This window comes from Diceros bicornis, chromosome 18 (genome assembly GCF_020826845.1).
Source record: "Diceros bicornis minor isolate mBicDic1 chromosome 18, mDicBic1.mat.cur, whole genome shotgun sequence".
Lineage (NCBI taxonomy): Eukaryota > Metazoa > Chordata > Mammalia > Perissodactyla > Rhinocerotidae > Diceros > Diceros bicornis.
In genome coordinates this window covers 42,284,999-42,308,441 of record NC_080757.1, presented here as the reverse complement: position 1 = coordinate 42,308,441, position 23,443 = coordinate 42,284,999, and the positions used below count along the sequence as shown (strand labels likewise).

The window sequence follows — 23,443 nt, the reverse complement described above, 5'->3', positions numbered from 1 at the left end:
TGTGCCTATTCACTGAACAAGTATTTCATGGGGCCCTCATAAGCAGGAAGCAGGCTAGGGGAAGACTTACAGAAGCAAAAGAGACCTCCTCTGGGCCCTGGAGAGCTCTCAATACACAGGGATGATTATACCATGAGGCAGAATGAAAGACATATGCACCAGAGACAGAGGCAAGAATGTTGTGGGGTCCTTAAGGAACTGATTCAGGCAATCTGGAAGGCTTCCTGGAGGAGGGGCAATAGTCATGAGCCTGAAAGAATATTTCAGCAGAGAGGAAAGGGAAGTTTATTTTCATTTGCCCAAGATGATCTCATGGAATGAGCCCTAAACAGCTGTTCTAGTCCCAGTTCTGACCCTGACCAGCTGAAAGAGCTTACAGGTATCATTTCCTTCTCGGAACCTCCACTGCCTCATCTGTAAAGTGGGGTGTTAGATTAGATGAATTGAAAGCAGCCCCTACTGGCCTGGGCTTTGGCTAGTCTCTTGTGTTTATCACAAACAGACAGGAAGCAAAGTCAGGCTCTCCTCAAAGGAGTGAACAGACTGTAGACCCAGAGAACTGTCTCAGAGAAAAGGCCTGGGGGATTTTGTGTCCTGTGCGTCCCCATGGCTGCAGCCTAAGCAGCCCAGCTCCCGTCAAGTTCCTGTCTTGGTCACAGCTGCCTGCCTGGCACCCAGCACTGTGCCTGGCACAACAAATGTTTATTGAATGAAGTGGTGAATGAATGAGGTGACAGAGACTATGATCAGCTTTTTGGCTAGAAATGGAACCAGTGCTGCCCCCAAATCATCGGATCCCTGAGGCTTTTGCTCTCTCATACCATGTTTGCGCTCAGGATAAGAGGAAAGATGGCTGAGACGGGCTGTACTTTCAGAGGTCCATGCTGGGGCCTCTGGTTTCTGCTGCAATCAGGAGAAAGTAGGTCACAGAACAGCTCTGCAGAGCACAGACCCTTGAGGAAAAGCCTGGATTCTGTGCCAACTTACATTTATTGAGTGCCTACTGTGTATCAGTTGTCACACAGCTTTAATTCATTTAATTGTGGCCACAAAGGGCTGTACAGGAGATTGTGGGGGATTGGGGGCTGTAAACCTTACCGTGCTGACTGAGTGACCTCAGCCAAGTCACAGCCCCTCTCTGAGTTTCATTTTCAATCTCTGTAAAATGGAAACAATAGAGCCACTTCGCCAGGTTATGGGAAGGAAATGAGCAGGTGGAAGCGGAGCGCTTCATAAATGCTAGTTATGATTGTTCCTCTGGGCACACAAGTCCGCTCGCCCCAGGGCGCACACATAGACACGTTCACACTTTCACGTACACGCAGAAGCGGAGACGTGTGCAGACGTCAGCTGGAGGAGATCGCCGAGCCTCGGACCCGGGGCCACCGCTAAGCCCCGCGGAGAAGCCGTCAGGTCCTCGGCTTCCCTCCTTTTCTCTCAGCTCTGATGAATGAACTCCGGCCGCGAGGAGTTTATTTTTTTATGAATGGGAGCCCAAACCGTGAATGAAGCCGGGAGCCAACCCCTGCGTTCTGATTGGCCCCGACGTCTGGGAAACTCCGCCTCCCGGCTCGGCCGGGCGAGTTTCCGGATTGGCGGGCATGCCTGGCCCTGGGGTTTCATTCACAAAAGTCAATGAAACAAAGGGAAAGGGGTGGGGGGGCCAGAGAGAGCCGAGGCCGAGGCGAAGGAAATGCACCAATCAGCGGCTCCCCCGGGCTCACAACTGTCGGCGGCGGCGCCCGGAAAACAAGCCGGTGCGCGGGGGACCCGGGGCCGGGGCCGTCTCGCTCCCGCCTAGCCCTGCGGCCCTCGGTGCGGCCCCGGAGTATGCTCGGGACCCCCCGCGACTCCAGCACAGACGCCCCGGCCTCAGGTGAGGCTGCGGGAGGGGGAGGGAGGGAGAGTGTCTGTGAGTCCCCCCTTGCCTCCAACATACACCACACTTTCACCGCCGCCTCCGCAGATTCCAGAGTCGGGGTGGGAGGCGCTGGGATTCAGGGTTGGAAGGGGCGCGGGAGTTGTGGGCGTGCGAATGGTGCGCGCCTCGCCTGCTCCTCCGCGCGCGCGCGCGCGCGCGCGCGCGCACACACACACACACACACACACACACACACACACACACACACACACACGTCTTATGTAACCGAGCCTGGGCATAGCAGGGCTGCAGAAAGCAGCCGAAACGGCGAGTCCGGCTCCCAGGAGCAGGTGGGACCCCCTTTGGCGGCAGGGGAGTGGTGGCGGCGCTCAGCACCGCAGGCGGAAATCTCCCCATCGCCGAGTGAGTCGGAGAAGTTTTGCCGTCGGACCCAGAGCCTCGGGACTGCCCCCTCCCTGCCGCCCTCACCCACCCCCACCCGCTGCCTTCCCAAGACGGTGTGCGAACATAGCCGCCCCCTCCCCCCAGGTCTCTGCCCCCGCGCGGGGCCCGGGCCGTGCGGCCGAAGGGAGCGGCCGGATGGAGAGAAGGATGAAAGGCGGATACTTGGACCAGCAAGTGCCCTACACCTTCTGCAGCGTGAGCGGCGCGCCGGCCTCCACGCCCGCCCCTGCCCTGCACCCCGCCCCTCCCCACGCCACAGCCCCTTCCCCACCGCCCCGGCGGGGTCCAAGGCGGCCCGGCCCTTGAGTCACCCCGGGACCCCAGCCCCGCCCCCGAGACCAGGCGGTTTCAGGGTGACTCGGGGGCATTCTTCCCCTTCCTCGCAGAAATCGTCCGGAAATGGGAGCTTGCGCGAAGCGCTGACGGTCCCGCAGGGGAAGCTCATGGACCCGGGCTCCCTACCGCCCCCCGACTCCGAAGGTAAAGAGCCAGAGAGACAAACTGCGACCCTCTCCACCACGCACACCCCAAGGGCTGATCCTGGAGCCCTCGCCCTTTTCCCAAAATGACTTGTCCTCCAAGGGATTCCGATCATTCTCCGTCCCTACCCCCCAAGGCAGGGGTCACCAGGGTCGCTAGGGCTCCCTCTCTCTCACTATCACCCCCACCTCACCTTCTCCAATTCCATTATTCACCCCTCAGATCTCTTCCAGGATCTAAGTCACTTCCAGGAGACGTGGCTCACTGAAGGTGAGTAGTTTTGAGACTATATCTATTATTGGGGTGTGCATGCTCTCTGCCCCAGTATTCCAACCTAGCCCACTTCCTCTCTCCCTGGCCTCCAGGAGCTCTCCAAGGCCCCCTCCCCAAGTCCTCTGCCTCTCTGTTCTCCGTTCTCCCCAGCTCCCAGTGTGGACACTTATATTGATATTTATTTTCTCTGCCCTGAGCCAGGCTTGTGTAACTAGGCCTGGGGATGAATCAGACCATTGTGTGGGGTATTTGCTTATTTGAATGGAACTTGGCCCCAGGCCCATTTTCCTGGTTGAAATTTTCATTTGCAAAGTTTGTTTGGCAGCGGCCACAGAGGTGTGTGTTGGGGTGTTGGGGTCGGGGGGCAGTGGTGTGAGGGACAGGAGGATGAGAAGAAGGAGCAATTAATTTGTTACCTATCTTCAGGAGTTGCCAAAACATTGATTTTTTTACTCCCTTGGTTTCTCTTCTTCCCAACTCCCAGCGCCAACCAATTCACTGTCTGAGCCAAAAGAACAACAAAAGTTTAAATAATTCTTTTTTGCAACACTTTGGCAAAGAGGGCGCAGGGCTTCCCCCCCAAATAGCCTTGATTGTAATTCTGATGGCAACTGATCCCCCCACCTCCTTCCTTCCTGAATTCCTATGCCCCAGGCACATTCCTCCTCCTGTTTGCTGGGGGGTTAGCTTCAAGCTGGCCGCGGTGGGGTCGGTAGCTGGGCCTTGGCTGGGTGGGGAAGTGTGTTCTGGGGGTCTGCTGGTTGGATTCATTGGTGTGTTTTGGGGGGGCCTGAGGGTGTCGCTGGTGGGGCTGCAGGTGGGAGGCCAATGGTGTTTAGACGGTCTCTGAGAGGGAAGGGTTAACATCCCCATCTTACAGACTATTTATTTTAACACTCTGAAAACCAAAAATCCACAATACTAGGAACACCTTTTTAAGGACTTTTTCTCTTCCTTAGGATCTCCCCATCTCTCCACTTGGGTATCTTAGGTGATTTTTTAAGCTCAAACCCAGCTCTTCTGGAACCCTCTATAAAAGCTTGGGGTAGAAGGGAAAGACCCCTGACTAGATCTTTGGAGTGAGACTAGATCTGTCTTGACTACTGTGGTATCCCAAAAATATGTATGTTAACAGGACGACTATTTAGCATAGAGCGAGCACTTAAGACATCTTGTGGAATTCATGGCTGACTGGCTGTGTGGGTCCTGGAGAGATCTTGGGGATCTGGGGATATTGTGTACATCTTCCCCGACTCTAAGCCCTGCGTGCCCAGCTCCGAGTTACGGGCAGAGCTATGCCCAGTCTGCCCATCCTCCTCCTGAGGTTCCGGAGCTGGGCTGGAGCTGAAGAACGCAGAGGTGTCAGTTTCCAGGGTTTCTCAAAGACTTCCTTTCCCAACGCCTGATTTCTTTCTGGCTTGCCAGGCTCCTTGTCTGTCAGCTGAGGGTCCCTGTGCTCCCCACCACGGGCAGCTCCTAGGACTGTGATCTAGGGGTAGGCTCAAAGGCTGGCATTTTGGCAGCAGCTGGTCCATTTGTGCCTGGGTTTGGAATGGGAAGGGGAAGAAAACGTTCTCATCTCTCAACCTTGGAAGCCCCACCCCTTGGCAGTGGGGGTCTAGAGATTGTATGTGTGTCTATCTGCATGTGTCGGTGTGACAGCGAGTGTGCGTGTTTCACGCTGCTGCCCTGGAAGTCCCTGTACATTTAAATCTAGTGGGTGGGGAGGTGGGGGTGGGGATCGCAAGGCGGAGGGGTGGGGGCCTGGGATCTCCTTGGTTCCCTCTCCTTCCTTCTGAGGGAGCAGCTCAGGTTCCCAGCTGGCGATGGATGGCCAGGCCTGAGGGGGGGATGCTGAGGCCGCTCGCTCCTTCTCACTCTCTCTGCGGAGACAGATGCAGCTGCCGGGGCCCTGTCCCCCTGCACCATCCCAGCACCACCCCAGCCTCCTCGCCTGCCTCTTCCCACCAGGTCAGTGACCCCTGCAGCCTAGGGGGAACTTTGGGGTGGCAGGGAGGGACTAGCTCCTTTGGAAACTTGCCAGTGGTGGGGCGCGTCAGTCGGAATGGGGGCCGGAGCCCAACCTCCCTCCCTGAGCTTGATTTCTTCCTAAAACCCCAATTTAGAGAGAAGCAGCGGGTCCTTGCAGTGTGGGTGGGGCTGTGAAGAATTTGGGGGATGCCCAGGTTGTATTCGGGCGGATGTGGTTGTGGTTGTGGTTGTGGGTTCAGAGTCCGGTGCCTGGGCATCATTGGGGGTGAGTGTGAGTGGGGCTCTGTAGAGGCAACTCAGACATCTTTGGGGTTGGGGTTTTTCTAGACAGAGTGGGGGGGTGAAGTGATGCCGAGAGGGCATGTCTGATTTTGGGGTGCCTGGGATCTGTTGAGTTGCTGAAGGAAGGATCAGGCTGCTGAAGGGAAACCCAGGCTCAAGCAGGCTGAACCCACGCTGTGCCTATGGTAAAAGATGTGCTGCTTCTGAGTAAGGGTTCCTTTCCCTGCTTGCCAGGAGCCCTCAGGAACCCTCAGAGACGATGACTTTGGTCTATTTGGTAGGAAGGAACATTGACTGTGCGCCATGTATGTCCTTTGTGTGAGGCTGGGGTCCATAACCTGGAGTCTGTGGATAGTTTGCAGGGGTCCCTGAGTCCTCTGATATTGTCTGTAAAATTGTTGCGGGTGCACCATACACAAAGATGGATTTTTCTAGGCAGAGAATGATCCATACCTTTTATGAGATTCTCACAGGGGTGGGTCTGTGCTCCTCTTTTCCTAAGAATCCCAAATCCTGTTTGCTCCCAAATCCTCCACCAAGGTCTCCAGCCCCCTTGCCCTTTGATTTTCCCCCATCGTATTCGTAAGTCCAAAAAGGGACCCAGTGTGTGAAGGGTGTGCATGGAGGATGTGTTTCACTCGGGTGCTGCCGTGAAGTAAAAGGAACTAGGATGTGTATGAATTCATGTGTATGCACGCTGGTGTCTCAGCACGTCTGTGGGGAGAGGTGGGGTTAATTCCCGCCCCTAGTCTTAGCTACAATGCCTCCTTCTACATCTTTCTGTCTCTTCCCCTTCCAGAAGGCTCTTGGGGACAAATGTCCCCTCCATAGATAGAGAACTGGTTCCTTCCAGTACAGAGGCTGCCAGGGTGGGGGCGGGGTTAGGGTGAGAGCCGAGGCCAGTGGTGACACAATGGAGCAGAAGCTCGGGAGAATACCTCCCCTCTCTCCACTGGGAGTCCTTAAGAGGCCCCTTCACACTGGGATTGGATCCTAGGAAAGGGAGAAGGTGATGGGGCATATATGGTGTAGGTGGGTGGCTAACCTGGGGGTGGGCTTAGCTGCTTGGCTGTTTTAACCTCCCAGTTCTCCTGGAGCCCATCCTCTTCTACTGACCCCCCTGTCTGAGGGACATTCCTTAAAATTCTCTTTCTCTGGGCATTATGCTGGCTTGGCACTTTTCCCTTCCCCTCCTTAATCATCTGCCGTGTCCCCAGGCAGATAAACTCCACCTTAGTGCCAGGATGGAGTTGGGGGCAGACCCTGGCACACTGGCTTGGCAGCCAACACTCAGCCAAGTCAACAAATAAATAAAGAGTGGCGTACACTCAAGACCAAACATGGTAATTAGAAATTCTCCTGCTCTCCAGGAACGCAAGGCTCACTGTTACTGTTCCTATTTCTATTCTTGTTGACAGTCTCTGAGCGACTGAGGCCCTGTCCTGCCCTTTTGGGAGAAGCCAGTGTTCTGGCGAGGGACCAAGCAGGGACTCAGGTTCACTCCACCACCCATTTTTGCCTTTGCTGATTTCTTTTGGCCCTGGGAAGAGGGTGGCACCACCTCTTTTGGGGTGTGATCTGTGTGCTGGGGGTGGCCTCATCTGGAACTCCTGGGGAGGGAGGGTTCTGGTCAAACCTTCAGGCCTGAAGTGGGAGGAGAGGCAAGAGGACCCGTAGGGCTCTCCAGTGTCATGTGAACTGGCCCGTGACGCCAGCAGGAGATGCCCCCAGCCCATTACCTCAATGGAAACTGGCAGTTAATGAAGCCCCAGAGGGGGCCCAGAGTGAGTGAGCCTCCCCAACGTTCTGCACCCCCCTACCCCTCAGGACCCTCCTTGCCTAGGCAGCAGGGAGAGAAATGTTGCTCACCCTGCTCCCACCACCCCCATCCTGCCACCTTTGGGGGTGTCACCCATGGTTGGACCAGAGGGCACAGCAGCATGAGCTTGGGCCTTGGCCCCTGGGCAGCTGAGCAGGTTTTGCTTCCTTCTCTTCGTCCAGTGTTTCCCAGCCTGCCTATTCCTAAGGGCCACCAGGGGCGCTGGTCAAAAATACAGACACCTGGGCTCCACCCAGGGCCTATGGAATGGGACTCTCGGGGGTGGGGACTGGGTACTTTTCACAAGGCCCCGGGGGTTCTTGGGAATGGCTGCCTTTGTCCCTTGTGCTCCTGAAAAGATGTGCACTGCCTATGTGTGTGTGTTTTTTGCAGAGGGATTTCAGGTCCTACTGATTTATTTGATCACTCTAGAATTGTTTTATGCTGACTTTTCATAAGTTGTTCTTTAGCTGCTGGGGCTTCTGATTCTTAAACCCCTCAACCCAATCCTCTGTCAAGAAGTCACCTATCTGTAAATGTTTCTTTAAAAGCCCTTGGCACCTCTGATATTTAAAGTAAGTTGAAAGCAATTAATCACAGCCAAAAGTGTCCCTTGTGAGATGTGCTTTCCCCAGAGGCCCTGCCTCTGATGGTACCTGGTGAGAGGAGAGGGGCCCTCCGCATGAGGGAAGGGCTGCTCAGTGAGGATCTCTTCAGTTCTTGCCCCCAGACCCACAGTGCTGGCTCCCACCAGCCTGAGGACAGGGGTCTTTTTATGTTTATTCACCTAGTCAACAAATAATGCATTGAGTGTCTATTCTGAGCCAGACCCTGTTCTGGGTGCTGGGAAATCAGATGAACAAAACAGATAAAACCTCTGCCCTCAGGGAGCTCGACTTTCTGGTAAAGGAGCTGGACAAAAACATGTAAACAGAAATTAATAAGATAAGTTCAGGTGGGGCCGGCCCCGTGGCTTAGAGGTTAAGTGCGGGCACTCCGCTGCTGGCGGCCCGGGGTTCGGATCCCGGCGCGCATCAACACACTGCTTCTCCGGCCACGCTGAGGCCGCATCCCACATACAGCAACTAGAAGGATGTGCAACTATGACGTACAGCTATCTACTGGGGCTTTGGGGGGAAAAAATAAATAAATAAAATCTTAAAAAAAAAAAAAAAAAAAGATAAGTTCAGGTGGCCACATGTGCTAGGGAAAAAATAAAACAGGATGCAATAGAGAGCCAGCAGGGACTGCTTTGGTTTGGGTGGTCAGAGAAGGCCTCTGAGGAAGTGACAAAGGGAGCTAAGACTTCAATGGCCAGAAAAAAACAGGCAGGCAAGGATCTGGGGAAGAGTGATCAAGGTGATCAGATTTGAGGACTCGAAAGGAGACCAGAGCTCTGGAGAGTAAGGGGCAAGGAGAGGCAAGTCAGAGAGTTAAGTGTTTCCAGACCATGCAGGGCCTTGGAGGCTGAGGGAGAGTTTGGGGTTCATGCTGTAAGCAAGGGAGAGAAGTGATTCAATTTCTTCCAGCTGTGTGGAGAACCCCCGAGTGTAGGAGGTGACAGGGGAGTTCTGAGGCTGTGGCTGAAATCCAAGGAAGAAACCATGGAGCCTTGGCATGGGAGGGAAGCAGCAAAGATGGGGGTGTGTACTTGTACAGGCTAGGAGGAGCTGAGGTGTTCTCCAGCTGTCTCTTTGTATCCTTCCCCCTTACCAGCCGTTCTCAACTCTGGTCATTTTGTCCCTCAGTTTCCCCACTGTCCATTCTGAGAGCAGTCTCCAGGGAACAAGAGACCCATCTCCTGGGGTTCGGTTGCCTCACCTTTGAGCCACTCTCTTCCTGGACTATCAGGATGTTCTTGGTGTCTACCTTCCCCTTCCTGCTGTGATCTCTTTATTCTTGAGAGAGGGGCAAAGTGGGCAAAGACTCTGGGGTCAGGGGAGGTACTCAGTTGTACACCCACCTGAAGGAGTTGCTGAAATGAGGATAAGAACTAGGAATCAAAGCCCGGATATCCAGGTTGAAGGCCGTGGATGAGCCGCTGTTCTATTTTAGTTTTGCTGCCTAATCCCCAAACCCAACTCCACCCACGCTGGCACTCTGGGAGTGCTCCTCAGACTCCAAGCTTGGGAAGCCCTCCTTTCTCCTAGTGGCACATCAAAGGAATGAGGCACCCTTCCCTGCCAGTGTCCCCAGCCTCCTCCCCTCTCCCATTGCCATCCTCTTCTAACCTCTCTTGAACCACCCTCTTAACTCCATTCCACCTCCTTTCCCAGGCTCCAGATTTCTAGATTTCACCTGGGAGGTTGTATACAATGCAGATGCCTGGGCCCAGGCCAGATTCAGAATCGTCTCCTATGATTCTAAGTCCACAGGATCTCACTCCTTATAACGCCTGCCCATCTTGGATGTGACTGCTGTGCGCTTGGAGGGAGTTTTGTAAACTCTGAGGGGGCAAGACTGTCTTCACTTCAGGAAAATGGAGGGAATAAAGACAAAGCATCTTGGAAAAGATTCTGGAATCTGCTCAGACAGGTTCTGGGAACTTACAGCCTTCCCTCCAGGGTCTTAATGGAGCCCAAAGATGGAGGGCACTAGGACCTGGGGTGGAGTTGCCTTCAGTCCTTGGAAGGCTGTTTTCCCCTTGGGCTGGTGCTAATCTGCAAGGCTGCAATAATGGTGTCCCCCAGGGGCTGCCATCCCAGGGTTCCCAGCCCAGTCTCACCTCTGACCTCTCTCTCTCTCTGCAGCTCAGGTACCGGACAGTGATGAGCAGTTTGTTCCTGATTTCCATTCAGAAAACTGTGAGTAGAGGGCACTGGGTAGAGGGAATGGAGACTTGGGGAGGGCAGGAAATGAGTCATGGGGATGGAGAATCACAAGAACACAACTTGTTCTCTCCTAAAGAAAAGAGTGAAGGGCAGGGCTCCCCATTCTTGGTTTGGACTCAAAGACCAAAGCAGCAACTGGGAGATGAAGATCTTGGTTCAAATCGGGACTTGCTCCGTCCTGTATGACCTTGGAGCAGATACTTCATCTCTCTGTTCCTCCATTTCCTTATTTCTGAAATGTGAGACTTGGACCAGTTCAGCAGGATCCAATTCTCCCATTCTAAGTTAGTTTCATGCAACTGGGGTGATTTTCCTCCCCAGGAGACATGTGGCAATGTCTGTAGACATTTTTGATTGTCACAACTGAGGGTGGGGTGCTACCAGCATCTAGTGAGTAGAGGCCAGGGATGCTGCTAAATACCTTACAATGCTCAGGACAGCCCCACAACAAAAAATTATCTGGCCCAAATGTCAGTAGTGCTACTGTTGAGAAACTCAGCTTTAATGTCAGATACTTTGCTCTCAACTATCTTCACCAATGAAATGAAACAGGACACAAATAATCGAAAACAGCCAATAACAGAACAGTTGATTGCAGGCATTTGACTCAACTGCAGTCTGAGACAAAATTTCACACTCGCCCAGCTTAGAACCAGCTCTTTGCTGCTCAGCCTGGCAGCTGGAGTTTTGTGGACCCAGCAGGGGCCACAGGAAAGGCCAATGTTCTTCACAGATAATTAGGAGCATGTGTATAATGTTAGTCAGCTGAAATGCAATTGGGCTAATATCCAACCTTAACCAGAAAAAGAGATTCTTTATAGCCCCAAATAAGAAAATACTTCTCTTCCTTGGAATTTTCCAGAGCACTCAGGAAAACCACAGGCCCTAGGTTGGAGGTACTCACTCCTACAAAGGTGTTTTTGGGTTTGAGGTTGCGTTAAATGTTGAACTTTAGACAGTTTCTTTGGTTAAAATTGGACATTCGCCTGATGTATAAAACCAGACATAATGTAAATAGCCAAACTGCTCTTAAAAGTGTCTGACTACGATTCTCTGAAAACTGAGACCCAGAGAGGGGATGAGGCTGCACCGGTCACCCAGCTGGTCCTCCAAGAGCAGAAGGTGTCGGAAGCTCTTCTTGCCTCTTCTGAGACGCATTCTGGCCTTGCTCTGCCTCCCCCCACTCCCGCAGTAGCTTTCCACAGCCCTACCACCAGGATCAAGAAGGAGCCCCAGAGTCCCCGCACAGACCCGGCCCTGTCCTGCAGCAGGAAGCCGCCACTCCCCTACCCCCATGGCGAGCAGTGCCTTTTTTCCAGGTGAGCCTCGGCCCAGCCCCCGTGAAGGGTGGAATGAGGGTGTCGGGAGGAGGGAGGCACCATGAGCAGAGGTGGCAGTTGAGGTGCAAGTTAGACCACAGAAAGGATTACCGAGCTCCTATAAGGGAACAATACAGCTCAGGATTTCCTCTGAGTAGTCAGGACGAAAAACACAGCAGGGAGCTCAAGGGATGTGTGTTAAGGCTGGGGCAGAGTCTGTTTCCACTGGAGAAGCCACTGTCTAACCCAGCCCAGTTGCTCTGGGCTGGGGAGAGGTGTTCTCAAGATTACATCCAGTTTCAGGATTGATGAAAGGAGAAAAAGTTCTCTTGGGGCTGAGTCCGGCTCATGCATTCCTTTCCTGGCCCTCTACTCTTCCTTCTCCCATAATCTTTGTGACCTCACTTCCCTGGGGATGAAGGGTTCAGAGATGCTCGCCCAGCTTCTCTGCCCCCTCACCCCTGTCTCCTCCTCAACTCCAGTGCCTATGACCCCCCTAGACAAATCGCCATCAAGTCCCCCAACCCCGCTGCCCCCGGACAGTCGCCCCTGCAGCCCTTTCCTCGGGCAGAACAACGGAGTTTCCTGAGATCCTCTGGCACCTCCCAGCCCCACCCTGGCCATGGGTACCTTGGGGAGCAGAGGTAAGGTGACCCATAGAACCTGTGGGCCCAGGGCTCACCAGTTTTCCCTCAATCCGGAGTGTTCTCCACTTGCCCTTAAGAGACCTGGCTTGGGGGTGGTAGGGAGGAAGGGATGTTCACATACCTCCACACCAGAGCCCACTCTGCAAGCTCTGGGAGTGGCAGGCACGAGGAAGCCTTAATTTAATATTCTGTTCTCTTCCTTCTCCATCCAACCACATCCAGCTCCATCTTCCAGCAGCCCTTGGATATTTGCCACTCCTTCACATCCTCTCAGGGAGGGGGCCGGGAACCCCTCGCAGCCCCCTACCAACACCAGCTATCGGAGCCCTGTCCACCATACCCCCAGCAGAGCTTCAAGCAGGAATACCTTGACCCCCTGTACGAACGGGCGGGCCAGCCGGCAGTGGGCCAGGGTGGGGTCAATGGGCACAGGTACCCAGGGGCAGGGGTGGTGATCAAACAGGAGCAGATGGACTTCGCCTATGACTCAGGTAAGAGATGCTCCCGGAGGAGGGGTGGGGAGTTTGGGTGGGATTGCTGGGTGGGGTGGCATGTGATCAAACCCAGAATGTCTTCCCACAAGTTTTTTACCTTCCCATCCCTTTACCAGTTCATATATTCGAACCACCTATTCACTTTTTTTCACAGATTCAAAAGAATTGTCATTTTTCCATCAGCAAACTTATATTCAGAAAAAAAGGATAAGTTGGATGTAGGTCCTTGCCCTCAGGTAGCTTGTGACTTAATAAGAAAGTTAAGGCATTTCTTTCTATTTCTATTTAGCAAGTGTTTGGGGTTTTAATTACCTACCAAGACCAAAGTACTGTGCCAGGAACATAAGGATGTGTCATTGGTCCCTGTCCCCACAGAAGCTTAAAAATACAACGGGATTTGAATGAAGAGAAATATGAGCTTGAAACCAGCCAGGCTCATAGTTCCCAATTGGAACACAGGGTTAATATATTTCCACATCCTGTTCAGGCCTCCAGGTTGATGGATGACCCACCATCCCAGCCAGAGCTGGGTACCAGGAGTAGGGGCTTCTTTAAATTCTACTTCCACCTGGCTATTGACAGGGGTGAGATGCACTCAGCATATTGATAAATAGCTATAGTTCACAGCCCCAACCGCTGAGGGAGGGCCATTCTCATTTAGGAAGTGCCCAGAAAACCTTGGCTTCTGTTACATTGTTACCATCCCCAAATTTGAGTTTAACTGCAAACTTGCATGAGAAAAATAAATTCAGAGATTAGAGCAGGCTCAGAGCTTGGCTAGAGCTTTCGAATTTCCCTTTTCCTGGTGCCTAGTCTTTTAGGGGCAGGGGGGTGAACCTGTCTCAAACCCCCAGGCTGCCCGAGAGAGAACCAGAATGGTGCGCCTCTCCTCAAACCCGGGGCTTAAGCCTGAGCCATGCCTGGCAGTGAGATGGAGGAAGGAGGAGGGAGACGCTCTTGCCGCTGACCTTCAAAGGATGTAGACCGGAGGAGATCCTGTTACATGCCCTTGAACTCCTGCCCCTCCCCCTTCAGCTTCCTCCGAGTGGAGTCAGGAATTCCATTCACAAAATGGAGGCATGAATGAGCCCACCCTCCCGCCTCCTCCCGGAGGTGTCGGGTTTCACCATCTCATTCGTAGGTGGGAAGGGAGGCGGGAGGGCGGGAAGGGGCTGGAACTTCAGTGGGTGGCTTCACACAACCACCTCCAGGTGGAGCGGGGAGGTTTCAATCCTACGGAGTGGAGTGAAAGGGAGTGTGGAATGTGCTCTGCTGACAGACCTGAAAAAACAGGGCCCAGTGCCCACTGCCTCTTCCCCAGATAGAAATACATGCATTCTCTCTCTCTGTCCCTTCACCAACCCCTTTCCTCCCTCTCCCACTTCCCTCCCTCACATGCACTGGGCTGGGAACCTGACCTGCTGACCGGACATGCACCCATTCCAAGGGAGTCTTAGGCAGGGACACCGAACCCTTTCCCCGGAGGTTCATCCCTACCCACCCCCCTCCTAAACTCACAGGAAACAGCTGCTCCCTGGAATCTTGGGCCTTGTGGAAAGCTTTGCCCAGTCCCAGCTGCTGCCATCCATGCCCTCAAGCTGAGGGGTTCAAGCCTCGTGCTCCCTCAGGGCGAGCTTCCCCTGGGATTTGGCAGTAGGCAGGCAGCTGGGAAAAGAACCAGAAGGCAGGCTGTCAGGAAGACGTTCTTGAATGTGTGGGACTGCTGCCCCCACCCCGACCCCAGCCACCTATGACATCACACTTGCTTCTTTCTTCCCCCCCAGACGTCCCTGGGTGTGCATCAATGTACCTTCACACAGAGGGTTTCTCTGGGCCCTCTCCAGGTGACGGGACCATGGGTAAGGCGGCCCTCTTCTTCCTGCCAAGCCCTCCAAGTTGAAGGAGGGAGTCCTGCCATGGGGGAGGGTGTCCCAGCCGGGAGTCCCTCTGGACTCTCTGGGGTCTCATATCGGTGAACCCCCAGATCTGAGTGACTCCCAACTTCCTCCTCAAGGCTATGGCTATGAGAAACCTCTGCGACCGTTCCCAGACGATGTCTGCGTAGTCCCTGAGAAATTTGAAGGTTAGAGAAGTTACTGTTCATGAGAGGGTTGGGGTCTTATCCAGGCCCTCTGACTGTCCCCTCAGGAGTCACACTACATTTCATGAGAAAGGGCCTGGAGAGACACTTTGGGGGCGGGGAAGGGGTTGCTTGGGGGACCAGAAGGCACAAACCCTACACCTGTTTCCCGTGTTGCCCAGGAGACATCAAGCAGGAAGGGGTTGGAGCATTCCGGGAGGGACCGCCCTACCAGCGCCGGGGCGCCTTGCAGCTGTGGCAGTTTCTGGTGGCCCTGCTGGATGACCCAACAAATGCCCACTTCATCGCCTGGACCGGCCGGGGGATGGAGTTCAAACTAATTGAGCCTGAGGAGGTAGGCCTCTCAGATGTCCCTACCTCTCCCCTCAACAGCTCTGGGGCTGGAGATGACAACTTGGGAACTGGTGGCACGTGCCTTCACCAGCATCATTACCTAACCTGAATTCTTGCCAAACCTGGGTCTGTGGGCTGGTGCTTAGTTGCAGGACCTGCTTAGCATTTTGTGCCAAGAATCTCAAGTGTTCTTTCTGACCTGCCCCCCATTGTTCTTCTGCTGAGCTAGCATCACCATCCCAAAATTCTATCTCCTGTCCCCAGGTCGCCAGGCTCTGGGGCATCCAGAAGAACCGGCCGGCCATGAATTACGACAAACTGAGCCGCTCACTCCGATACTATTATGAGAAAGGCATCATGCAGAAGGTCAGGGGCTAAGGGTCCAGGGCAAGGCTAGAGGGGCAGTGGCTGTGGGAAGATGATGGGGGCAGAGGTCAGAGCATTTCTCAGCAAGTTTGCAGGAGCAGATAATCAACCAGAGTCAGAGGGGACAAGAAATTATGGACAGTCCCGAGATTTCCCTCTTCAGAAAGTGCAAAACAATAACTGAAAAGCCCAAAGTATGGAGAGATTGAGATCAGAGGGGAGCAAGAACTGTGAAGGGAGTTGGCTTCTTAGAGGAACCAGCATGAGAGAGACACGTGCCCCATGCATCTGCCTGGACCTGGGGAAGGGCTGCATTCCCCATCCCTACGCTGACCTGGAGGCAGAGCTAGGCTGACCCAGCCCCTCTTCCCACAGGTGGCTGGTGAGCGCTACGTGTACAAGTTTGTGTGCGAGCCTGAGGCCCTCTTCTCTCTGGCCTTCCCGGACAATCAGCGTCCAGCTCTCAAGGCTGAGTTTGACCGGCCAGTCAGTGAGGAGGACACAGTCCCTTTGTCCCACTTGGATGAGAGCCCCGCCTACCTCCCAGAGCTGGCTGGCCCTGCCCAGCCCTTTGGCCCCAAGGGTGGCTACTCTTACTAGCCCCCAGCAGCTGCTCCCCTGCCACGGTGGGTACTGCCCTGTGTACATATAGATGAATTTGGTGTTGGGGAAACTTGCACTCTGAAACCCACAGATGTCTTTGGGGCAGTCCCCACTGGCCCGTCAGTCGCCCTGGCCCAGACTCTGAGCTGCTCACCAGAGCGGATGGGAAGGAAAGGTGGAGACACGGAAATGCAAAGATGGAGTCCCGGAGACTCCTGCGGGGTGCATCTCCGGCCTCTTCTTAGGTCCTACTTAGAGGCCCAAGCTCTACTCCCTCTCCCCCATCACAGAGAACAAGTTTGCTCTGTTCCGGGGGACAGAGAAGGAGCTTCCCCACGTTATCCTGGCAGAGAGGGGTGCATTGAGCTCCCTAGGTCTCTCACCACGGGGAGACAAAAGCCTGGATCCTGCACTCCGCTCAAAGCTGTGGCCCTGGAGGGTCCTGCTTGTCAGTTCTTGGTGCTCTGTGTTCCCAGAGGCAGGGGGAGGCTGGAGGAAGGAACGTGGGTTGGGGGTGGAGGGTGCTGGGTGGAGGCAGGGAGGGCTGGGCTCCTGCTCCAAGGGCTGCTTGCCTCTCCTCTGCGGTTTCCTAGGCCCAGGCCTGGGATTTCACCTCCACCTCCACCTCCACCATGTCTACCAGACCCTAATAAAGGCCCCTGCTTCTCCTTTTAGTGCTCCCGTGTCCTCTTTGCCGCCATGGGAAAAGGACTTGGGGTTGGAAAGAGCTCTGGCCTTAGGGCTGATGACCAGAGTTTGGGGCCTGACTGACACTTAACTTCCCACATGGGTTTGGGAAAAGACAGTTCACCTCCGACTTTTTCCTCTGAAAAATGGGCTCAATGATGCCTACTCTCTCCCCATCCCAGGATTATTTTGTGAGGATCATGAAATAATGGAGGGTACTTTGTAATGTGGCCCGGTGCCCCTCGGCCTCCTGCAGCCATCTCCTGCCCGAGTGGGGCAGGTAAGGCTCTGAGCTTTGAGGCAGGCCCTCCTGGGACTTCCTCAGGCAGGGTTTGCCCTGTGGTTTCTGTAATCACAGTTGCTTCCATGACCATGTTACACACATGTACCCCAACTCTGTGTCCCACCTCCTGCCGTGGCTCCAGGTTGCTGTTGTTGCTAAAGTTGGGGACAAGAGTTTGTATGGAGAGGATCTGGAGAATGGGAAAAGACGAAAGGCACCCAGGAAGAGGGGTCAGAGGACACCTTCTAGTGTCTTCTGAGGCAGAAGGAGACTAGATCTTCGGGGGTGAGGGGATAGGGAAACAGTATAAGTTCTCTTTGCCCAAATTTGGGGGAGACCAGAACCCTGGGGCCAAGTTTCCTGGGGGTGGGTGGGAAAGGTATGGCCGAAAAAGCAGTGACACCTAGAGAAGAGAGTATGACAGTGGATGTGACAGGGATGGTTGTGGAGGTGGGAGGGACAGAATGAGCCGTTCTAGATCCAGCACCTGTGTAAAGAGCTTCCCAGGAGCCTGGTTCAGGTAAAAAGGCACTCTCCAGTTAAACTGGAACCACAGCCGGGCTGAGGCTGGGCCAGCACCACCCTCAGTAATGCCTGGACCGCTCAACCGGCCTGGTACTAACGCCAAGACTGCGGCAGCCCTCGCAGGCAGGGATGCCTCTCAACCCACAAGTAAAAAGCAATATTAATTTTTTTCCTAGAAACAAAACATCAATGTACTGACTTCTACAATTTAGAGCAAGGAATAGAAAATTTTAAAATACATGTTTTAAAAAACATATATGATTTAATTCCACATGAAATCCAGGATATCACGGTGGGAAGAAGGTATAAAAGTCGGGTGGAACCCTGAGGCCCTGAGTAGTACATACAAGAGAAAGCAGCATTCTGGAATATGTCTCCGCAGGCTGAGACTGTGACCTCTGCCCTCTGAAACGTTCATTAACAAGCCACTCCTCATAACTCTTGGTTCAAATCCTTAAATTGGAGGGGACTGCTCCGAGGACAGCTACAGCAACAACTGGAGGAAATTCTTTGGGCTGAAGGAGAGAACCAAAACCAAATCATGCTCCTGACTGGATGAAGGTGAACCTGGGACTAGGGAGCCTGATCCAGCAGTAGAGCCTACACATGCCCCATGGGGATGGTGCCCCTCCACACACACAAAGGAGCACAGACTAAGCACATGTGCAGGGGCAGGAAACTCCTGAGCTAGGCTCCTACAGGGATGGGGTAAACAGTATACTTTAAGCGCCGAGAAGATTCCAGCTTCCTGCACGAGACCCACATCCTCTCCTGGGCTGTCACTCAATCTTGGGAAATATTGGTTCAAGGAAGAGAAACAAGGGCCTCACTGTGTGGGAGCAGCAGGCCAGTCCTTCCGAATCTCGCTGGGAGCCCCCTTCTCCCTCTGAGCAGGCTCAGCAATGCTGCTTACATGCCATTTCCCGACGCAGAGTCAGAAGATCAGACCCCAGCCATGTTGTCAGAGCAGAGAAGTGACCTCAGCTCTTGGGAAAGATGTTCAAGGAACACCCACAGAGCTGGGGTCCTTCTTTCTGCTCACCTAATGCAGAAAGATGACCAGCCCTGCTGTCTCTCACCTTGGCCTATTAAATATCCTCTTCTCAACCGCAGCTTAAATCCCAAACCTCCCTCCCTGGAGGTAATGATCTCAGAGGTGCCAATGCCGTCAGTGCTGGTCACTCAGCTGGGACAGGCGGGCTGCCAAACCCAGAGTTTGTTCCTGAACTAGAGAGACCTGGACTGGAATACAGACTGGGGAGCTGGGTGCCCAGCCTGCTTCCTTTTGGGTTCTTGCAGGCCCCTGCACTCTCTCTCCCCAGAAGGCCTTAAAGGTTAAGATGCAAAGATCCGCTGACCTCAATTACTGGCCTGGGCTTCCTGAGGCGCACACTCAAACAGAACTGGAGGCACCCACTCAGCTCAACGACGGGGCAGGGACCTCAGTCAGCAGACTCCTGGCCTGTACTCCTCTCCACTGGATTCTCTCTGAATTGTGCCTTCAGGGTGGTTTCTTTGCTGCCCAATGACAGCCTACCTTCCTTCATATCCTAGAATGTCATATAGTCTCTTTTAGTGTCTGGCGTAAAATTTTATAGTAGTTCTAACATTTACATCGTTTCAGAACTTACTAGAATGGGGATGAGGAGGCAGTGTGGGCCATAACATAACGATGTGCCCAATCCCCCAGGGGCTTCTCCATAACCAGGCGAGGTTCCAGCCTGGCCTGGCAGCATCTGCCTGATGTTCCTCCAAGTCAGGAGCTTCCTCAGAACCTTTGAGAGGGGCACTAGGAGGTGGCCATTCCCCAACCGCTCTAGGAGAAAACCTAAGCATGAGGCCCAGAGCACAGATGCTGGGGAGCACAAATTGGCTCTGAGAGGTGTTAGGTTGGTCTTCTGTTTGGGGTGGGGGAGGGGAGGCTTTGACCATAAAAACCCTTTGTTAAAAGCCCATCGAGGACCTCAGGGGAAAAAAATAAAAACAAAATAAAACAAAAGCTGTGTCATTATTTGCATGTTTCAAAAGGAAATAGGACACACTGCACACTGTGAGCGTGGTGGACGGGAGAGGGAGCCAGGGAGAGCCTTCTGTCCTCAGTATGCGGCATCTGTAACCACTCAGGCGCCCAGACTGGAGCGCCTGTGCAGTGGATGTGGTTAATCACGGGGCGATCCGCGGCAGAGCCAGGCTAGCGCGGGTGCTGAGAGATAAAGCTGGAGGTCTGGGCTGTGCGTCACTTTCCAGCCCAAAGAGGCCCCTGGCTCTGGTTTCAGGGGACTCTCCACCATGTGCACCGAAGCCACAGATACTAAATCTCCCCACCCTGAGCCCAGGCCAATATCCTAACTTTTCAGCTAAAAGAAACAGCCACAGAAAACCATTTTTGTTTCCTTAAGAAAATAAATATTTCCAGGAGGTTAAGCGAAAGTACAAGGGCTGGACAGGGGCAGGAAGTGGGGTCAACACTTTCAATGAGCTTTGTGGCTCCCTCCTCCAGAGAGCACCAGCTAGGGCATCAGGGCCCTCATCGCATAGGTGTCAGATGCTCACACCTCCCCTTCCCATCCTAGGGCTGCACGAGTTGCCCCTTTCTTGGAGATGATGCAGCATACCTCGTGCTGGCTCTGAGGCCCAGCTGGCCCCAGTGACTTGGAGTGGGGGGTGCTGGAGGTTCTGGTCAAACCAGGCGTAAATCCCTGTTTCTATTTTACCACCAGGGAAGAAATGAGAGTCAAGTTTAGAAAACACCCAGTTAAAGTATTCAGCAGCTGGACAGCTGTATCCACAGGACCAGCTTCTCATCAATAAGAGTGAGTCCAAGTCCCAGGCCGCTGCTGCAGGAGAGGCAGATAAGTCTTGCTTTTCAGCGCCGCCGGAAGGCCCGGGATATTCTCCAGGCGTTAGGCTCCTCGTAACGGTTGTACAAGGGTTCAAGACGCTGCTGCTTCTTCTGCTTGCTTAGCTTGGTTGGGTCAGAAACCTTGAAAAAGGCAGGAGCAAACTCCACAAGCCACCTGGGGTCGATGGTGGTGACTTCACGCATGTACTCCTTCGTGGTCAGCACCAGCTCGTGGTACACCACCCTGCATGGGGACAGACACAGGGCTCAAGTCTCCGGTACAGGCCCCACTCCAGTCCCCCTGCGCCCTGGCGGGCCTCAGCTAAGCTTGCATTTTACCCTCTTCTCTTTCCTGCCTGACCCCTTAGGAGACTGCAGTCTGTTCATGACAGCCACACCCCACTGAAGAACCTGCACACCTCTAACTAACAGAAAGCTGTCAGGATAATGTGTTCTAGTTCTGGCTCTGGCTCTGACTAGTTGAGTGACATGGAGCCAATCACATCCCTTCTCTGGGCCTCAGTTTCCTGTTCTGTGAAATGGGAGGGTGGTTTTTCAGGCTCTCTCCACAGAACTCCAGGGCCCTGAAAAGGAGCCTCAGGGGTTGCCACAAGGGGATGGAGATGGCCAAGGCTCTACATCTCCAACCTTCTTCTACCATGATGGCATGGTGGTTTTACATCAGTTTTGTATCAGGGTGGGTAAGATTTCAATTTTTTTAAAATGCTACTTGAAAAAAAATTTTTTTTTTTTTATGGCTCCTGCCAGTGTCTCAGTCCAGGGGACCGTCCCAACCCGTTCCTGTGTCTCTGGCAGAAGCTTTTTTTTTTTTTTTTCTGAGGAAGGTCAGCCCTGAGCTAACATCCGTGCTAATCCTCCTCTTTTTGCTGAGGAAGACCGGCTCTGAGCTAACATCTATTGCCAATCCTCCTCCTTTTTTTTTTCCCGGAAGCCCCAGAGGATAGTTGTATGTCATAGTTGCACATCCTTCTAGTTGCTGCATGCAGGACGCGGCCTCAGCATGACCGGACAAGCGGTGCGTTGGTGCGCGCCTGGGATCTGAACCCAGGCCGCCAGTAGCGGATCACGCACACTTAACCACTAAGCCACAGGGCCGGCCCGAAAAAAAATTTTTTTGAACCACCTCATAGATGATCTCTAAGGTCCTTCCTAGCTCTCACCCCTATGATTTTATTTCTCTCAAAACAACCTGATATTGTGCCAAATTCAGGCTTCTGCTGCTCTAGAAATATAAGCAATGTTAGAATTAGAAGTGCTGGGGGTGGGTGAAGACACAAAGCGCCAGAAGTTTTACAGGTTCTCTCTGCCCAGAACAGCCCCCAGACCCAGACCCTGCCCACCTACCATTCCGGCTGTCTGTTGAAAAGAGCACTGGAAGGATGGATGTAGACCACCTGCTGGTCGATCAGTGTCCGGTAACCCTCCTGCGGGTCTTTCTTGGCAGCGTTTCGGAAGAATCCACTGCAGATGGCCTTCTGCACTCGGACTGTGGACTTCCCACAGGAGACCACATCCAGCTTGTGTCTATCAGGAGAATAAATCAAGAGAGGACAAAGATGTGAGACTACTCCGCTTTCAGAGGTTCTATCTTCCAGAATGACGACACACAACACCCTATCTAGAGTCCCCAGAGTAGGCACCAGGACCCTCCTTCCAGCGCTAAGTGTGCTACAGGGACAGCTCTACACACTGGGCAAGATGGACGCAGTAAGACCCAGAGATTTAATTCAACTCGACTAATAGTGTTCCAGATGCTTGCAAACAAAGAGCATTTTTCAACAACAAATAAATCCTCCTCCTCTTAGGAACTTTCTGGAGTGATTCTCAGCTGCACCCTTGCCTGGGAGGAGTATAACAAAGATGGAAAAGCTGGAGGAAAGGGGTTATGTGAGGAGTCTTTAGCTTCCCAGGTACATAAAGAGATGAAGAGACACGACATTCAAGGAGGTTCAATTCAAACATGGGGAAAAGTCACCAGCTGTTACCTGTCCATTATGCCTAACATCTGCTTACGAATGTCCTGGGCCCGGCGCAAAGAACGAGCCTGGATGAAGTTCTCATAGCACCACGGGTTGGAGAACTTGTTGTTCTTCCAGGAGTTGTACACGGCCAGCAGGGTGAGGTGGTCCCCTTCGGTCTGGTGGAATTTGGCCTTCTTCTGATCTGCGAGGGCTTGTTTATCCTGTCAAGCAGTGCGACAGAGGATCATTTTCTGCCCAACAGCTACTAACTGAACATCCAGCAATTCCAAGGAGTCCTACATGGCCCCATCAGGTGTCCACATTAAGCACTGCAGGGGCAACAGGCTGATTTCACCCTGCTTCACCGCACCCCTATCTGCACGTGGGTCTGAACTCCCTACCTTGGGCCTGTAGAAGACATTCTGCACAGACAGCATGGACACGATGGTCAGCATTTCCTCACTGCAGCCCAGATGCACAGACATGATCAGCATTTTGCACAGCATTGGCTCCAGAGGGAACTCTGCCATCTACAGGGAGAAGAAGAAATTACAACGGTTTCCCCATGGAAAACCCATCTGGACTCACCAGTGTGAGACACGGGTCAGAGTAGGGAACAGACCACAGGAGGTTTACCCAAGCAGGATGATGTGGGATGCCTGTCTCTATCAGAAGAATGTTGTTGTTGTTGTTTTTAATCTGTTTGTGTGTGTGTGAGGAAGATTAGCTCTGAGCTAACATCCGTTGCCAATCCTCCTCTTTTTGCTGAGGAAGATTGGCCCTGGGCTAACATCTATGCCCATCTTCCTCCACCTTATATGTGGGACGCCTGCCACAGCATGGCTTGATAAGCAGTGCGTGAGTCCATGCCCGGGATCTGAACCTGCGAACCCCGGGCCGCCAAAGTGGAGCGTGCAAACTTAACCACTACACCACAAGGCCAGCCCCAAGTTGGTTTTTTTAATTTCCCAAATAAATCTCAACAAAATGTATGTGACCAAGAACATAACTACTGTTGGTATAGGTGGGAATTTTGCAGACATCCTTTAAAATCAGGGCTAGATTCAATAATATATCCTGAAGTAAAACTGACAGTGGATAGAATTTTTTTCTATAAAAAAGAAACTGTTTTAAGTGATAGTGAAAAATCCAGGTTAAAAACAGGCATCTAGAATTCTACTTAAAGCCTATCCAGGGACTCAGAGCTTGATTTTGCACAGAACAGAGTCTGGAAGGCTGGCCGGGGCATCTTCCCAAA

At 53.2% G+C, this 23,443-nt stretch overlaps 2 protein-coding genes across 7 annotated transcripts in view; one reads left to right on the top strand and one right to left on the bottom strand.

The window, feature by feature from the left end:
- Positions 1-1,704: 1,704 nt before the first annotated feature.
- Positions 1,705-16,540, top strand: ETV4 (ETS variant transcription factor 4). Of its 6 annotated transcripts, none has more exons than XM_058561107.1 (13): positions 1,705-1,876; positions 2,411-2,521; positions 2,713-2,806; positions 3,029-3,076; positions 9,923-9,976; positions 11,199-11,322; positions 11,805-11,966; positions 12,192-12,460; positions 14,248-14,322; positions 14,478-14,546; positions 14,726-14,898; positions 15,162-15,263; positions 15,639-16,540. In XM_058561107.1, the coding sequence occupies exons 2-13, from the start codon at positions 2,462-2,464 to the stop codon at positions 15,861-15,863; spliced, it is 1,455 nt and encodes a 484-aa protein (XP_058417090.1). In that variant the 5' UTR covers positions 1,705-1,876; positions 2,411-2,461; the 3' UTR covers positions 15,864-16,540. The 6 variants fall into 6 exon arrangements, with proteins under 6 accessions (XP_058417090.1, XP_058417091.1, XP_058417088.1 ...); XM_058561108.1 differs by having other exon boundaries at positions 11,196-11,322; positions 11,823-11,966; XM_058561105.1 differs by having other exon boundaries at positions 11,196-11,322.
- A 1,076-nt stretch (positions 16,541-17,616) lies between these two features.
- Positions 17,617-23,443, bottom strand: part of DHX8 (DEAH-box helicase 8) — a 31,753-nt gene continuing 25,926 nt past the window's right edge. Inside the window, exons 20-23 of the mRNA XM_058561104.1 lie at positions 22,587-22,715; positions 22,210-22,406; positions 21,569-21,748; positions 17,617-20,447 (exon numbers count right to left, since the gene is read on the bottom strand). Of these exons, the coding sequence (XP_058417087.1) occupies positions 20,228-20,447; positions 21,569-21,748; positions 22,210-22,406; positions 22,587-22,715 (726 nt within the window). The 3' untranslated portion in view covers positions 17,617-20,227. The remainder of the gene's footprint in view (positions 20,448-21,568; positions 21,749-22,209; positions 22,407-22,586; positions 22,716-23,443) is intronic.

Excerpts from the sequence above, each read along its gene's own strand:
- ETV4 (XM_058561105.1), top strand. The coding sequence starts at position 2,462 with ATGGAGAGAAGGATGAAAGGCGGATACTTGGACCAGCAAGTGCCCTAC. Across the intron at positions 2,807-3,028 it reads ACCGCCCCCCGACTCCGAAG|ATCTCTTCCAGGATCTAAGT; the intron begins GTAAAGAGCCAG and ends TTCACCCCTCAG. Across the intron at positions 14,547-14,725 it reads AGTCCCTGAGAAATTTGAAG|GAGACATCAAGCAGGAAGGG; the intron begins GTTAGAGAAGTT and ends CGTGTTGCCCAG.